Below are 18279 nucleotides of genomic sequence, written 5' to 3'. Positions count from 1 at the left end.
CTATTTTACACCAATAACTGTACAAGCACTCATCCGAATTGCAGAACGGTTAATTTGATAATGCCACCGCAATTGTCGGCCAGATGAAGGACTCGAATCAGAACAACACTACAATTGAGTGAGTGAGTGAATTGGGTTTAACGCCGCTTTTAACAGTATTCCAGTTATATCATGGCGTGTCAGCTTAATGTTGGAGGAAAGTCCGAAGTGATGCAGGTCTCAGATGTTTACCAGTTCGGTGAAACCCACGAGCATGGGTATGGTGCTGACACATCTAGAAGCATTGTCGGGGCGAACCGGAATTCGAACCCACAATCATAGGTTTCTGGCGTGCCCAAGAGACGCAACTCTGCACAGCGAATCATTGCGCTTTAGACGACTGGGCCACCCGTGCCCCCACAACACTACAAGAAAGACATTGATCATTTTACAACATAGTGTAGGGACATGTGTAGTTGTTTGTTGTTGAAGAAAATATAGAGATAAGAACTGGTTTTAGAAGCCATCCAACAGATATATAACACCCTTGTAAACAACGTCTTCGTCGCATGCGACAACGTAAATTAACTGAAGCTGTCGTATCCCTATTTATATTTGTTACTTTCAAATCCGTTTCTTCTCATTTTTGGTACGAGTTCGTTTCAGTTCAACACACACTAACCTTTAAACGAAACACTGCAAATAGCTTGAGTCAAATTTGAATGTCAGTCATCATAATACGAGCGGCAAATCGTAAATCATCCAGCAAAAATATTTACTGGCACAACTCATTTCTCTCTGCTTTTAGTAGAGACTTTTAATAAATATGGAAAGGGTTTTGTCGCTTTTGTTCACATCCGGAATACAAACTTTGGCCATCAGGCCGCCGTTTCCAAATTCCCGTTGTGAATACAAAAGAAATTGTACATTTTTTAATTCCAATTACAGTAAACTACGGTTATAACGAACACAAAGGGACCACTAATTTTAGTTCGTTACAACCGAATTTCGTTATAAGCATATATACAGCACAACTACATCAAATTTTAGGGACAAAAAAGTAAGTTCGTTATATCCGTCAGTTCGTTATAAGCGTGTTCGTTATAACCGTATTTTACTGAAATATCTACCTTTTAAACAAACCTTATGTTATGATATACTGGTACATATTTATGTTGCCTTAAGTTATGATATACTGGTATATATTTATGTTGCCAGGTGCTTCGTAAAATCATTTCTAATCTTATAAACATTTATCTTTTTAAATTTACTACCATCCTTAATTGGGTTTTCTATTTGAATGTCCCTAACTTACATCTTATATTATCAAGTGTGTAGTTGTGAGTGAGTAGGGTATTGTGCTGAGAAACCTAGAAGCATGATCGGGGCGAACAGGGATTCGAACCCACGATCACCCTTCACCCCAATTATGTAGTACGTAAGACGTATGTACCACGCGTAGTAGTACTTATAGCAGCAGTATAAGGAAGTGAAACGAAACTAATAATGATCTAATATAAGTGATAGTATTTTTTAGTAATAGTAGTTGTAATATCAGGCGTGGCATCAGTGTCAGACGCACTAGTAACAATATCCGCCGCGGTGAGAATAAAAGTAATAGTTGTATTAGCAGACGTAGAAGCTGTAGTCGTAGTGGTAGTAATTATAGCAAAGGCAGACTTGGTGGAAGAATAATTAAATCCTTTGAAGTACGTTCCAGTGAGTAGATAGGAGTGCAAACTGCGTGTTAAGGTAGTACAGGATAGCAACGCGCATCACGCTGACAGGCATTGTCTTAAGTAAATTACCTCCAATAATGTCAACAATAGAATTTCGGAATGATTTGACAAGACATTTGATTGTGAAACTATTGATTGATAATGTTAGCTTTCCTTGAAATGTGAATAATATTTATATCCTCTTGAGTACTTCAACAGCTTGAAATGTCGGAACCATAAGCTGGTGGTATATTGACAAGGGAAAATTTACGATGAGAAAATCGAGTTTGCCATCATTTTGAATTTCTGTGCTCAGATCCAGATGAGTTTCTCTCTTGTTTCTTTGATGTTCAACTCTGGTGGCTAGATGAGGTGAAGATACACATTTATCACTGTTAAAAGAAATATCTGAAATTGACGTTGAACTCCTTGGCAATGTGTCCTTTCTTTGATTTAGCTGCAGTAGTCAAAAACCCTGTTCATATGTAGAACGAAACAGATTAACTCGAAGAGGGCACAATAAGTATCTATTACACGTCTCAAGGTTCTGTCTTCAAATTTGACAAAGATATTGTCAACCTTGAACTCATATCAAATGTTTGGGTAAGCATTAGGAGTGGTATAAGTAGTAGATGCAGCAGCAGTAGTAGTGGTAGTAGTAGTTGTAGTAGTAGTAGTAGTAGTAGCAGCAGCAGCAACAGTAGTAGTAGTAGTAGTAGAAGCAGCAACAGTAGTAGTAGTAGTAGTAGAAGCAGTAGTAGAAGTAGTAGCAGTAGCAGCAACAGTAGTAGTAGTAGTAGCAGTAGTAGAAGTAGTAGTAGTAGTTGCAGCAGTAGTAGAAGTAGTAGTACTGATTTCGTGGTGGTTATAGTGTTTGACGTAGTAGTAGCAGTAGAATTGGTATTTGTATTTGTATTGGTAGTAGTAGTAATGGCGGCAGTAGTGATAGTAGTAGTGTCGGTGGTAGTAGTAGTGTCGTTGGTACACTGTAGTAGTAGTGGTGGTGGTGGTGGCAGTAGCAGGCATAGTAGTGGTAGTAACAGAAATTGTAGTAGCACTGTCGGTGGTAGTAGTAGTGTCGTTGGTACACTGTAGTAGTAGTAGTGGTGGTGGTGGCAGTAGCAGGCATAGTAGTGGTAGTAACAAACATTGTAGTAGCACTGTCGGTGGTAGTAGTAGTGTCGTTGGTACACTGTAGTAGTAGTAGAAGTAGTAGTGGTGGTGGCAGTAGTGGCAGTAGCAGGCGTAGTAGTGTTAGTAACAGACATTGTAGTAGTGTCGGTGGCAGTAGTGGTGGTGGCAGTATTGGCAGTAGCAGTCGTACTAGTGATAGTAACAGACGTTGTAGTAGACGTGTCGTTGGTAGTAGTAGTGGTAGTGGAAGTGTGTGTGTGTGTGTGTGTGTGTGTGTGTGTGTGTGTGTGTGTGTGTGTGTGTGTGTGTGTTTGGCTGCTTGTACTAATTTTGACGAATGCCGATTTTATAATGCTAGCCCACTGAGATACCATGCCGCAGTTTAACAAGAATACCCCACTCAGACACAGTATTGACCAGTCCTTGTTTTAGCCGGTTAATGCCGAGTGCCAGACAGGGTAACAACAAGTACGACCTTCCGCTCTCCGGGCAGACACTCTATCCACTTGGCCAGCACGGTGGGCCCAGTCGTCTAAGGCGCCGCGATTCGCTGTGCAGAGTTGCGTCCCCTGGACACGCCAGAAACCTATGATTGTGGGTTCGCTTCCCGGTTCACCCCGATTCTAGATTTGTCAGCACCATACCCGTGCTCGTGGGTTTCACCGAAGGGGTAAACGTCAGAGACCTGCATCACTTCGGGCTTTCCTCCCACATTAAACTGACACGCCGTGATATAACTGGAATACTGTTAAAAGCGGCGTTAAACCGAACTCACTCACTCACTCATTAAACTAATTGCGCCGTATTTAAAAATAGCAATGTAAAAGACAACCATGATTCAATGCCTAACTGGACGACGTTCTGTCAAGTAAACTTGAGAGTGTTTCTCCCTTGTCGGGCACATACACCCTTCAAAACAAGAAACGCACAGGTAGTATGTCGTTCAATGAAACTGACTACACAAAAACAGTCCGGTATATAAATTGGAAAATGTTATTGGAAAATGTTGGTGACCTGATATTCGACAAACTGTTCGTCAAAACGCAGCCATTGTAGATTTGCAATGTCTTAAACGGCATTCTTTTCCCACTTGTTCAGGAAATGTCAAGGAGGCAAGCAGTAAAGCAAAATCCGTGGTAGGGGCCATAAAAAGGCACATATAAGGCAATAATTTAATTCGATTGTCAGCATTTTTCAAATTAGAAAATGCCGAGACTCTGCCTATCGGAACATCGCCATAGGACATATCCAAAGAGGGGAAATCGCTGTCTTCTGTTGCACGCATATCCTACACCACGAGATCTCACTTGGTTGTGGTTCAGGGAAATTTGACAGAAATCGCTCCATTAATCAAATTCTTCCACCTTGCCTTCTTCCAATCATTCAGCGCCAGAGGGAGCTGTTTCAATAGGACAACGCTACAACGCTCAACGCTCTATCACGGTAGACTACCCTCATAATGCCAACATCAACGTCTTGCCCTGGCCGTCTAGATCTCCAGATTTCAACCCAATCGAACACCTCTCGGATGAATTCGATCGACGTGAACGTCAACGTCAGAACACGCCGCAGACACTCTCCCAACTGGCCAACGCGTTACAAGCAGAATGGCGCAGAATTCTGCAGGATAGAATTCGTACACTTATCGAGTCAGTTCCGAGGAGATGCAGAGCCGTTATTGCTGCCCGGGGCTGTCACACGAGACACTGAGTTCAGCGCAACCTTGTGGCCTTATGTGACATGACAATGAACAGTTTTCAATGTCTTTGTACAACGACAACATGTGAGTATCGAGCTCCAAAATGTCTTATTTGTATCTATGATATCAAATTATATGTATCGACTTTATTAGGTACCATATATATAAATTTACTAAAAATCTACCTGTGCGTTTCTTTTTTGGAAAAGTGTTTCTGCAGCCATACAGGGAGACCACATGTGCCCTCATCAACATTTCGATTTGGATCCGTTTCTTCTCTCCAAGCATTGTGTATGTGTAACGCATTGGCAGACCTTGGTGTTAAACGTCAAATATTCAGGAATATTAACCTCATGCAGTGTGTAATTATGATAACACTAATTATGTTTATTGTACCCAACTCCGATATAATAACAATCATATTAACCACGAATTACTGCTAGTGTGAGTTTAAATGTGGGCGTCCAAGAAAGCTATTATACGCACGGTTAATGATGATTAGTCTCTCACCAGCAGCATATAGTGATACGCGGTATTTCAGCGCTGTGTTCGTACATTTCCACAGACATGGAGGTTGTTGCTTTCTTCACTTTACTTGCCTTCCTACCAAACGCCGCTGACGCTGGAAGGTACCAAGGTATGAATTAAGTAATATTTACCAGCGAACTTTAACTCAATTTAGTCTTTCATAATTATTCATCTGGAGAATTCCTGCGTCAACATCAAATTGGAATGATTTCAGAAATTTACTGATCCAGGCGATGACTGAACAACTATATATTTATTTTTTTCAATCGTTCAAATAATATTTTCAATCGCCAACTATTCTCCGACGTAAAATCTTTTCAGATATGAAATTAGTTCGTTAACCCACATGATACTGATAACCAGTGTCTCCTTGAATCGTTTGACAAATTATCTTCATTATATTTGTATAAAACAATTAAGATAACAAATGAATATGAAAATTATTTAAGTGTTGTGAATATTGCTGCATTTAGGATTACTCTCTCACAGTTTCGCACGTTGAGCAGTGATCTTATGGTATCACAGGGTAGAAAGTTAGGTATTCCAAAATGTGAAAGACTGTCCATTTTGTATCATACCAAATGTAGAAACAGAATACCATAAATGTTTAGTTTGTCCGTTTTATGACAATCTTAGAAGAAATTTTCTGCCAAGTTATTATTATACATCTCCATCAGAGCATAAATGTAAAGTTTTATCTACCACCAGTAATGCTTTCAGAATCAATAATCTTGCCAAGTTTACATTCTTTGCTCTTAAAATGAGGAGCAAGCAGTTGTCCATTATATAAACTACTAATTCTACCACCATATGTATATGGTCTCAGATACCCTTGTACTGATTAGTATTGATATTACTACATGCACTTGTGGCGCAACAAGTTTGAATGCTTGAATATATATTGTAAAATGGACCTGTGGCCTGATTTACTGAAATAAACCACCACCACTACATACCGTGAGTCCTCGTTAACCCGCATGACAAACAACAACGGTTGAATCTGCGGATGCCAACACATGATTTTGCATGGTTAACTGTACTGCATCCTTATACTATCGAACAGAAGCCCATGCTACTTCGTCAGATAATAATCTTGTATCGAAATTGTGTCAGTGGCAGTTGCTACAGGTAGGGCAGGACATGGTGACGCTTTTCGCTAAGACCTGGGCTTACTTGCACGAAGCGATCTTAGCGCTAAGATGATCTTAACTCCCATACTTTAACATAGGGTTACAAAAGTCTTAGCGCTAAGATCGTTTTGTGCAAGTGGGCCTTGGTGTCACTGACTTTCAGTGATCCATTCACATGATGGTCACCAGTAATTTACTTTTCAGTGGAATCTGTTTCGGTGGATAATTAAGACCGCTTATCTAAAGGGATTGACGTTCAATATTTTATCAGAATGCCCCGAAGACTGGACACAGGTGAATGTAAAATGCTACAAATTTGTGGAGGGCAGTCTCAACCGAGACGCTGCATCTAACCGATGTAGAATCCGCTATGGGGCTACGCTGGCAGTGATTGAGAACAAGAAAGAGAATAAAGTCGTCCAAGGTATGTTGAAGCCTGTATTGAATCAGACACGATACGTGAAGGTGTTGTCACCCTAATCGCCAAACACACACTGATACTACTTGTGCTTAGATGTTAACGATACAACAAAAAGGTGACAATTATGAGATAAACATATCTACATGTAACATCGCTCTACAACGCATAATGCGTATTTCCGTTCCATCAGGCGCACAAATTGTGGTTCATAGCCAAGTTGCACGATCATGTCCCTCATGAAAGTACAACTAACTTGTACAAACATGTCTCTCATGAACATACTCTCAAGTTATACAATAAAGTGTCACTTAAAAGAACTCATCAACATAGTTTCAGATACATGTCTCTCATGAACATACTCTCAAGTCGTTCAAATATGCCTCTCCTGAACGAAATCTCAAGTTCAAGATACACGTCCCTCGTGAAACACTATTCATTTCTAGGTCTTATCGATGGCCACAGGAATGCGTGGATCGGTGTGCGTCTCAGACATGGACAATACAAATGGAACGACGGAAATAAGGTAAGACTGCAAGATCATCACACAAGTAATGTCATCAAAGTGTTAGTTTGATTTTAATATCGTTTGGATAACGTAAGAAAGGTAAGAAAGAAACCACAATTGCGTTTTATTCTATTTTTGAGATAATTGCTTAGATTGCACCTTTGCCGATATGGAGATGCGCTATATGCACAAAATTACAACATTATGAGCGTAATTACTGAAATCCCCGTCTTTTCTCTAATGTTTGTTTGTTTGTTATGTTTGTTGTTTAACGCCGCATTCAGCTATATAACGGCGGTCTGTAAATAATCGAGTCTGGACCAGACAATCCAGTGATTGACATCATGAGCATCGATCTACGCAATTGGGATGACATGCATCAACAAAGTCAGCGAGCCTGACCACCCGATCCCGTCAACCGCCTCTTGCGCCAAGCATATAGTCGCCTTTTACGACCCAAGCATGGGTTGCTGAAGACCTATTCTACCCCGGATCTTCACGGGTCTTTTCCTCTAATGAGCACTGAAAGTTATATGTCACGAACAAACAAATATGGCTGCGAATCAACCCGCGTGTGATGTAAGGGTAGGCTAACTAAATACATAATGATAATCATAAGCAGCTCTTAAGAGATTATGGATTAGGTTAGGAGTGAGATCAGATGTATACATATTCTGAGGATCGCATAATGTGTTATGCCTAGTACATGTTATTTAGGATGCACATTCGTTTAATAATCTGTATGCATAAAAAGCTGTTGGTCATACTCTGTATTTAATGGTCGTCAATTCGCTCTTTGGCATTGGTATTTTGTATGTGTATTTTCAACAAAAATCTCTCTACTCTTGCTTAAACGGCAAGTGAAGTCAACATAGCAACTTTGCAGATTTTAAAACTTTAGTGCATACTTAATCACAAATCAAATTAAATTTGAAAGGGGGGAAAGGCGCAAAACTGATGATCAAAACCCACAGGCGAAATCATTCTCCCACACGAAATATTCCGCCACAGAGGGGATTTCCCTTACTGAAGTTAAAATGTGTTCTCGGTATTTGACTTGGCGCCATAGTTCAACAGTCTGCCCGGCTTCCAGTCTTCCAGGTGGTTTATTGAGGGTCTTAGGTACAATTGCACGCGAGCGTTATGATTAATACAGAGCTCATTCTTTTATCAATTGTTTACCCTATACAAACGGATGCTGAATGTATAGATGTGTGTCGCTTAGACAAACATGATGGGGATTATCACTTGACCAGCTGCTGGACAATTAGTAAGTCACCGTTTAAGGTATACCAAACAGGATGTTAGCCATAAAAAGCTCGTTACAGACATTAATTGTTATTCTTATTGTTCACAATGTCAAGATCCGGGGTAGTTTCACACTCAGCAATATGTGCAATGTGATTTTTTATGGGATTGACAGAAATAGCAACAATCGTAGATTGGCTGCTTCCAGTCGTATCCGTGTGGGTTGAATTAACAGAAATAGCAACAATTGTAGATTGACTGCTTCCAGACGTATCCGTGTGGATTGAATTAACAGAAATAGCAACAATGGTAGATTGACTGCTTCCAGACGTATCCGTGTGGATTGAATTAACAGAAATAGCAACAATGGTAGATTGACTGCTTCCAGTCGTATCCGTGTGGGTTGAATTAACAGAAATAGCAACAATTATAGATTGACTGCTTCCAGTCGTATCCGTGTGGGTTGGATTGACAGAAATAGCAACAATTGTAGATTGACTGCTTCCAGTCGTATCCGTGTGGGTTGAATTAACAGAAATAGCAACAATTGTAGATTGACTGCTTCCAGTCGTATCCGTGTGGGTTGGATTGACAGAAATAGCAACAATTGTAGATTGACTGCTTCCAGACGTATCCGTGTGGGTTGAATTAACAGAAATAGCAACAATTGTAGATTGACTGCTTCCAGACGTATCCGTGTGGGTTGAATTAACAGAAATAGCAACAATTATAGATTGACTGCTTCCAGTCGTATCCGTGTGGGTTGGATTGACAGAAATAGCAACAATTGTAGATTGACTGCTTCCAGTCGTATCCGTGTGGGTTGAATTAACAGAAATAGCAACAATTGTAGATTGACTGCTTCCAGACGTATCCGTGTGGGTTGGATTGACAGAAATAGCAACAATTGTAGATTGACTGCTTCCAGACGTATCCGTGTAGGTTGGAATTCACTTTCACTTGGATATTTAAGTTCTTTCTACGAATGTTAGAATATTTATTCTAAGGAATTGACCCAATATAAATAGGACAATTGATATCTGCAAAAAAATTGCAATCATTATTTTCACTCTACTTGACCTATAAATGCAGTATTTGTGATAATAATATGAATGCGTCGTCTACGATTGATGGACGCCTAAGGTCTATTGGTATGCTTCAGTCTGGTGGAACTGAGCAGGAGGTAGCCAATATGTTTAATGTGTTTCTAGTCTGTGATTCTCAGACTTTAGAACTTGTTTCTGCAGACACAACATGTTAATGATCGGCCCACACAGTACGCCCGAGGTCCCCAACACAAGTCCAGGATCGATTTATCAGAAACAAGGCATTACGAATTCGAGCTCAAACGGCCAATCAAATTGCTGTTCACTTGCGACAGACCACCGGAATTTAAGTACTGACAAACTTCAGCCGCAAAACATCACCAGAATGCAATGGTCATCAGTGATTCCAATCCTTTCCCGCCTTGAGCACGCCTGAGACAAACTCCGCACACGTGTACGTCGACGTCAGCTGCTACCGCGACATTAGCTGAGCTGGACACTGCAAGAGGAGTTGACAGGACTCAATCAAATTGTCATTAAGGAATTTCATCGTCTATAAATAAATATTTGGCCCACCATTGGGACGTTACCCCACATTAGTCTAGTCATCTCAACCGTTTATATTTTGACTACATATGGTCTTACTTGGTTGTTTGCACCCTTATAGTACACTGCCAATACTTTCCTTCTATTGCCTCCTTCTATATATAGATATTAATAAAAAAACCAACTTTTTTTCATTTGTTTCAGTTTCAATTCAGATATGCTAATTGGCGGGATTCTTCTCGCAGTCGTAGCCTGAAGTGTGAAAGGATACTCGCTACTGGCTATTGGCATCCTGCCCATTGCTTATACAAGAGCCCTTATGTATGTTCGAAGAATGCCGGTAAGGACCTGTACGATACGATACACCTGGCGCACGTATTTGTACAATCATGATGATTAAAACAGACGCGAGCTACTTAACGGTTAATAAATACTTTATTCAAATGAACATAAGGTTTTATTACTTAAGACAATTTAACGTTTTAATGGAGCCCTTTTCATCGTGTGATGCTTCTTTTCAGGTAGGTTCTATGATGTTGATCCATCCAAAGTTTCACTACTTCGGAAAGTTTAGTCCTGTATGTAGAGCGTTTATGTATGATGGTTCTGTATGTAGAGCGTTAATGTATGATGGTCCTGTATGTAGAGCGTTTATGTGTGATGGTTCTGTGTGTAGAGCGTTAATGTATGATGGTTCTGTATGTAGAGTGTTAATGTATGATGGTTCTGTATGTAGAGCGTAAATGTATGATAGTTCTGTGTGTAGAGCGTTAATGTATGATAGTTCTGTATATAGTATGTTAATGTATGATGGTTATGTAAGTAGAGCGTTAATGTATGATGGTTCGGTATGTAGAGCGTTAATGTATGATGGTTCTGTATGTAGAGCGTTAATGCATGATGGCTCTGTATGTAGAGCGTTAATGTATGATGGTTCTGTATGTAGTATGTTAATTTATGATGTTCTGTATGTAGTATGTTTATTTATCATTGCTCTGTATGTACTATGTTAATGTATGATGGTCCTGTATGTAGAGCGTTAATGTATGATGGTTCTGTGTGTAGAGTGTTAATGTATGGTGGTTCTGTATGTAGAGCGTTAATGTGTGATGGTTCTGTGCGTAGAGCCTTAATGTGTGATGGTTCTGTATGTAGAGCGTTAATGTGTGATGGTTCTGTGCGTAGAGCGTTAATGCATGATGGTACATACTACATACATAGCCATCATACGTAGACGTACCACACACCTGACCATCATACATTAACTTTCAACATACAGAACTAGCATACATTAACATACTACATACATAGCTATCATACGTAGACGTACAACACACGGGACCTTCATACATAGACAAAGTTACAAAGTTAATGTATGATGGTTCTGTATGTTGAAAGTTAATGTATGATGGTTCTGTATGCCGTGCGATCGCACTGACATAGCTGTTTCAGGAAGACTTCACTTTGAAATGTCCTTCAATTAACCTTGACTTAGTGAATTACGTTATTGAGACGTTTTGGAAATACTCCAATGAATGTAATTTATGATTGCAAATTCTATTTCAGGATTTTCTGGTCCATACTCGATTATTTACAGATGGTAAACAACAAACAATCAAAAAGCAAAAGAATAAGAATGTACTGTGATATTTCAGATTGTAAACCTGGATGGACAGGCGATGAATGTGATCGCAAGTGTCACTGTTACCTGGGCTATGCTTGTAATGTAACCGAAACTTGTCCATATGGATGTGAGCCGGGATGGGTTGGATATATGTGCGACAAACGTGAGTAAAAAGTAATATTAACTAGTTTTCCTATGTATTTCATATTCCTTGACATCTTCTTGATTTTTTCATGACTACAGTTTTGAATTGTTGAACGATTGATTGCGTGTCTGAGTCCTTTTTTGTTTAAGCACTATAATATTTTGCGACTAACGGGATCGGGTGGTAAGGCTCGCTGACTTGGTTGATGCATGTCATCGTATCCCATTTGCGTGAATTGATGCTCATGGTATCAATCACTGGATTATGTGGTCCAGATTTGATTATTTACGGACAGCCGCCATAAAGCTGGAATATTGCAGAGTGCGCAACTTTTCGCAACTTTGCAATTGTATACAATCTTTAGTGAGGTGAGGTGATGTGAAATGGGATTTAACGTCGCGTCCAAGATTATTGCACTTATATATTACGTGTTTGTGTTTGTGTTTGTGTGGCTGCTTGTACTAGTCCGGACTGATGCCGATTTAAAGTACTAGCACACTAAGATACCATGCCGCAGTTTAACATGAATACCCCACTCAGACACAGTATACTGACTCCGAGCCGACCAGTCCTTGTTTTAGCCCCTTATTGCCGAGCGTCAGACAGGGAAACAACAAGTACCATCTTTTAACGTCTTTTGGTATGACGCGGCCGGGGATCAAACCCCGGACCTTCTCTACCACTAGACCACGGAGGAGTCCCTGCTCATGGATTGGGAGCGACCAACCCAAAGAAGTAACTGACACTCAGGTCATCTTTCAGATACATAAATGACGCTGTACAAGATGAATGTAATTGGCTTTTAAACAGGTGAACGTTTGCAAATTGTACGTAAAAGCTTGATTATCTAGAATATAGTACCATGTACATACTGACACTTACGTATATTTTTCCAGGCCTACAAAAACCTACAGGTAAGAATACGTGTAATTTTTCTATTCAGTCTAGCACATTTTACAAATAAATACATTGGGCTGGTTCACTCTCTTTATACTCGCGTCCTATTCTACAGTTACTGCCATTTGCATAACATTGCATTACAAATAATACTAAAATAAGAACAAGGCAAGATGCCAACGCACAATGAAATTAGAAAAGACAGACTTAAGGGTCAAGATTTCTGAATGAAATGAAAATGTGCAATATTCGGAATGGCCCACTTGAACTTGAAATCGTGTCACAGTAGAGGTAAAATTAATTTTAATTTTGCTGGTGATTTGCATGGGGGAGGACATCTTAAGCGCCGCAATTCGCTGTGCATATATTGTTTCCATTACGTGATTGCAGTGTCTTTCTACTGTGTGAAACAAAGGGGAGGCTACTCTCTGATGGTTTCCTTGGACCGGAATGACACCTCTTTCTCTAATATCGGCGCCGTGAACGCTGAAGGGGAGATCAGTCCTAAGTGTGGATACCAAAGATTTCAGTGGGAGAGTCGTGGGGTACTGCGATTAAAAGCTTCGATTCAAAACGTTTCGGGACTTTTGGAATCAGACTGTCCTGCAGAAACAGTAAGAATGTACTATATATCCCAGAACTTCGCCTATTGTTTGTACGTTTATGTGTTTGCCCACAGCCTCCGAACACTAATCTAGCCATCAATGTTGTATATCGATAGAGTGCATGAGAACAGACCGCGAATATAACGACCTGAATTTGTTTCGGATCCACAAAGTAACCCAGTGGGCAAAGGCACCATAATCATGATCAGCTTTCTAAACTTGATCATCGGTTCGAATCCCAGATTCAGCCATGATTTTGATTCCTTTAGGTTTCACCAAAGTGGTAACTGCCAGGGCAGACACAAAATGTTAATCATCGGCCCACGCAGTGCGCCCTAGGCCCCCAACAAATGTCCAGGATCGATTAATCAAAAACAAGGCATTACGAATTCGAGCTCAAACGGCCAATCAAATTGGGGGATTTTAGTTATTTGGGCTTTTCACCCACCTTAAACTGACACACCGTGATAACGTTAACTTCATAAATGTTGTTGATATATTCTGACTTCAAACTACCGGCTCATATATTGACAAAACATATCAACAGAATATGAAAACAGCGTCTCGACTGATAAATTAAGTTTTGATATCGAGGAATTGATCAAAATCCGATGTTGGTTACTCTTGAACCTTTGCTGGACCCGTGAAGATCCGGGTTAGAATAGATCTTCAGCAACCCATGCTTGCCGTAAAAGGCGACAATGCTTGTCGTAAGAGGCGACTTACGGGATCGGATGGTCAGGCTCGCTGACTTGGTTGATGCATGTCATCGTTCCCAATTGCGTGGATTGATGTTCATGATGCAAATCATTGGATTGTCTAGTCCAGACTCGATTAGTTACAGACCGCTGGAATGTAGCTGGAATATTGCTGAGTGCGGCGTTAAACAACCAACCAACCAACCAACCAACCAACCAACCAAACGTTGCAAACATTATCTCCATGGTTGGATGAAGCTGAAATCTGGCATGCATGATCTTCTCATCATATCAGCACAATTATTATTTGTGTCGGTTAACATGCGCTCCTATTGACCGTATTCATAGATTAAGCAGCATCAGAATCAGGTTTATGCAAGCTGTAGTGATCTGTATGTAACTTCAGTGTCATCATATCTGTACGATTATTATTTGTGTCGGTTAACATGCACTCATATTCACCGTATTCAAAGATTAAGCAGCATCAGAAATGGAATCAGGTTTATGCAAGCTGTAGTGATCTGTATGTAACTTCAATGTCATCATATCTGCACGATTAGTATTTGTGTCGGTTAACATGCGCTCATATTCACCGTATTCATAGATTAAGCACCATCAGAATCAGGTTTATGCAAGCTGTAGTGATCTGTATGTAACGTCAATGTCATCATATCTGCACGATTATTATTTGTGTGGGTTAACACGTGAATTGGAATCAGGAAGCAAGGACAAAATCTGTATGTCACTTCAGCATGTGTTACGGGTATCACAGTGTCATCAAATACATTTCCCCCTACAACTATGGTTATAACGAACACGCTTATAACGAACTGACCGATATAACGAACTTATATTTTAGTCCCGGCCATTCGTTGTACATATGCTGTATATAGGCGAATAACGAACTACGGTTATAACGAACTAAAATTAGTGGTCCCTTTGAGTTCGTTATAACCGTAGTTTACTGTAATTTAATCTGTCAAAGGCACAACAAGCCAGCTGTAAGTAATTATAATATTTAAATGAATATTTTGCAAGAAACGTCTATAAGATCTAAGTAATGACAGAAAGGGGAGTTTTTGGTCAATGATGTATAACAGGTGAACATTTAACGTTTACAATACACTCATCTTGATTCATTTCATAACATGCAATTGGTTGATCATGATTAAAAGTTGTATGTGTCTTTGTTTTGAAACTAGAAAAACGCGAGGGCCTTTAATTACCATTAAATGACAGGCGTTCCCTGTTACAGTGTTGTTGAAGTGCAGCATACCATCAAGTGACCTTGACCCAAATAACTTGACCTTGACCCTAATAAGAGCCACGGGGCTGCTAGTACCGTGCCCGTGATCAAATTGTGTCGCATTTACATACATCAATATATGCGGTGAAAGTACAGTGTTAGAATACGTACACAATTCAAATTACTGGAAGTCACATACTGGGAAATTGAGAGCTGACAAATTTTGTTTATATGCTTTCTCAAATATGTAAACTGTTCTTCTAGACGTGCACGTGTACAAGTTGAAGGTGAGCTGTAATGTTTAATGAAGATAGTGTTGCTCTCTTGCAGTTGTTCCCTGAGTGAAGACATCGGCTTTGGAGTAATGCGCATGGCCTCTAGTGTGATCCAGTCGGAGGTATTTTCCATGTTTCAGCTGCCGGGGTACACCTGGTAACTGGTATTCAGTTGTGCTCTTGTACCCACGTCCTCTTTCAGATATGAGTGGCAGGTTAGTATATACGTATTACAAATTGAGAATGAGTATTGGCTACGCTGCAAACAGCAATTAAGTTATATCACGGCGAATTGTCGGAAAGTATGTGACAAACTAGTGGTTGTTGAACATGAACAGTCAGCCACGCCCACCATAAGGTGTAATCAGCCGGTTGATCCTTATTAGCAAGTCTCATGATCAGCCTCTGGTGTTATATAAATTTTATGTTGAATCCCCAGGTGTACAATCATGCAGGCAGTTATTTTTAACAAAACGTAATAGTCCATGACAGCTGGTCTCGGGGTATAAATCAACCCGTCTGTAAGTCTCATGATCAGCCTGTAGTGTTAGATACCTCTTGTATTGACAGCCAAGTCCCTTCCACCGATTAACCAACCTGAACTAGAAATAAAGAAAACTGGATAGACCGTCTGATCTATTTCATGTTTTATCTGGGCAAACAAATTCAGAGGTTGTATGATAGGGATGGTATTCAGCTCCAGCCTTTGGTGTTTACATGTCACAATGTCTAAGGTATAATCTCGTGTCATACGACCCTTGCTCACAGGTTGTTTGGTCAAGGTTACAACATTCAAGGCCTCAGTAAAGCTTTCAAAAAGACTCATGGTAGACATATGGAGAAAATTTCCAAATTCACGCCTCAGTGACAAACATTATGTCTGATAGTATTCCCTATTGGACTTGTACCGTGTTTCAGTTAAAAAAATGACTTGCATGTGCTTGTGACGAATGTCACCGATTAAGCAGAATACTCTCACCTTTCCTGGAACAGCTGGTATCATCACTTTTTGATAGTGATTCATAAAGATATGCTCACGATATAGCCGGAATCTTACAGTCGAGTTTGCTTTGGGCAGATTTCTTATGAATGTGTAAAGGGTTTTTTCGCTTATATTTACGTTGGGCAGCCAGACTTTAGATGACAGCTGGCCTGTACAGAATGGGTGTGTTTCAATTCGGTTTCCCCCTTTTCAGTTTGTGGGTTCTTCTTCTGTTGGCCCATATTTTGACATACGCTGAACGCTTTGCATCCATGGTTATTTTAAAGTTCGGATCCCAATCAACAGCAGGCTGTTCACGGTATTCTGGGTCATATGTGAATAACTGACGAATGCTGTCATTGTCAACAATAGAGAAGTAACCTGTGGTTTTACGACAAACATGATGGTGGCTGTATGATGAGATTTGGAAGCCACGAGCAGTGGAGTATAAACGTTGTTTACTATTTATGTCAAATGCTAAAGGAGTTCACAATATGATATGTATAAGAGCGCGTTTTTGGCACAGGGCTCGATGCGTCTAGGGCAGTGACAACACGCCACTACCTTCTTCATTCGTAGAAACAGTTCACACAAACAGCTTACTATGTAGACTTCTTTTCCTTCTTCCACAGTTTTGTCCCAGGCGTTGGTGAGGCAACTAGGAATGGACAGACGCGTGACAGGTCATATACAAAGTCAGCGTTTGGTGAGAACATAAGTGTCATTATTCACGAGTGGTAATAAATATTAAACCAATCATCAGTATTAACAACTTGTAGAAGCGGGGTAAACCAATAGTAGTAGTCATTTTGTGAACAGCGAGCCATTGACAACGGCAGGTCCTTATGTATCCTCATCTGACACTGAGGGTTATCCAAACCCTGAGTTCTAGTGCCACCTTATATTGTTCATAACAACACCTGTTCACTTGAAATAAAGAAAAGTATCACCTTCTCTCAAATTGAAATATTGTCGTCTATACTTTACACCAATGACTGTACAAGCACTCCGAATTGCAGAACTGTTAAGTTCGGTGACGCCGCCGCAATTGTCGGCCAGATGAAGGACTCCAGATCAAAGAAACACTACAAAGAAGACATTGACCGTTTGAGAATATAGCCACGTAACAATTATTTCCTGTTGCACATGATGAAGCTCATGGAATAATAATTTACTTTTGAAACGAACCAATTTGGAATTGATACTGAGTATAAATACTTTGACTCAACTGGAATTTAAACACAGATAGTGTTTACAGTAAATGTTCACAATACCTTCCCTCTTAAAGTTCACTTTTAAGTGTAAATCAAGCTGTAATATCTCTTATTTACATCACTTTCGTTCAAAGTATTTTACCCTATCTGCTCGAATTGGAAGTGTGTCGGCACCCCAGGGAATCCCCCTGACAGCCAGGTCTACATGTACCGCGTGTAAGTTCACAACTACCCAGGGAATCCCCCTGACAGCCAGATCTACATGTACCACGTGTAAGTTCACAACTACCCAGGGAATCCCCCTGACAGCCAGATCTACATGTACCACGTGTAAGTTCACAACTACCCAGGGAATCCCCCTGACAGCCAGGTCTACATGTACCGCGTGTAAGCTCACAACTACCCAGGGAATCCCCCTGACAGCCAGATCTACATGTACCACGTGTAAGTCCACAACTACCCAGGGAATCAACCTGACAGCCAGATCTACATGTACCACGTGTAAGTTCACAACTACCCAGGGAATCCCCCTGACAGCCAGGTCTACATGTACCAAGTGTAAGTTCACAACTACCCAGGGAATCCCCCTGACAGCCAGATCTACATGTACCACGTGTAAGTTCACAACTACCCAGGGAA

At 40.3% G+C, this 18279-nt stretch overlaps 1 protein-coding gene across 2 annotated transcripts; it reads left to right on the top strand.

The window, feature by feature from the left end:
- The first annotated feature begins 5090 nt into the window (after window positions 1–5090).
- On the top strand, window positions 5091–17107 carry LOC139480150 (C-type lectin 9a-like). Of its 2 annotated transcripts, XR_011654402.1 has the most exons (9): window positions 5091–5167; window positions 6460–6612; window positions 7053–7132; window positions 10159–10294; window positions 11610–11741; window positions 12620–12637; window positions 13011–13234; window positions 15500–15566; window positions 17059–17107. XR_011654402.1 is itself a non-coding variant. In XM_071263184.1 (8 exons), exons 1-8 carry the CDS (start codon window positions 5098–5100, stop codon window positions 15512–15514), a joined length of 828 nt encoding a protein of 275 aa, XP_071119285.1. In that variant the 5' UTR covers window positions 5091–5097; the 3' UTR covers window positions 15515–15651. The 2 variants fall into 2 exon arrangements, 1 of the variants encoding a protein (XP_071119285.1); XM_071263184.1 differs by lacking the exon at window positions 17059–17107 and having other exon boundaries at window positions 15500–15651.
- The last annotated feature ends 1172 nt before the right edge of the window (window positions 17108–18279 follow it).

The sequence above is a fragment of the Haliotis cracherodii genome, unplaced genomic scaffold (assembly GCF_022045235.1).
Source record: "Haliotis cracherodii isolate W230 unplaced genomic scaffold, xgHalCrac1.p SCAF_4, whole genome shotgun sequence".
In the NCBI taxonomy this organism is placed as follows: Eukaryota; Metazoa; Mollusca; class Gastropoda; order Lepetellida; family Haliotidae; genus Haliotis; species Haliotis cracherodii.
The sequence above is the reverse complement of the archived record's forward strand: the minus strand, read 5'-3'. Positions and strand labels throughout refer to the sequence as shown.

What these genes read in the sequence shown, in the direction of transcription:
- LOC139480150 (XM_071263184.1), top strand. Translation starts at nt 5,098, where the DNA reads ATGGAGGTTGTTGCTTTCTTCACTTTACTTGCCTTCCTACCAAACGCC. An exon ending in TGACGCTGGAAGGTACCAAG is followed by an intron (nt 5,168 to 6,459) that starts GTATGAATTAAG and finishes ATATTTTATCAG; the next exon opens with AATGCCCCGAAGACTGGACA. An exon ending in AGAGAATAAAGTCGTCCAAG is followed by an intron (nt 6,613 to 7,052) that starts GTATGTTGAAGC and finishes ATTCATTTCTAG; the next exon opens with GTCTTATCGATGGCCACAGG.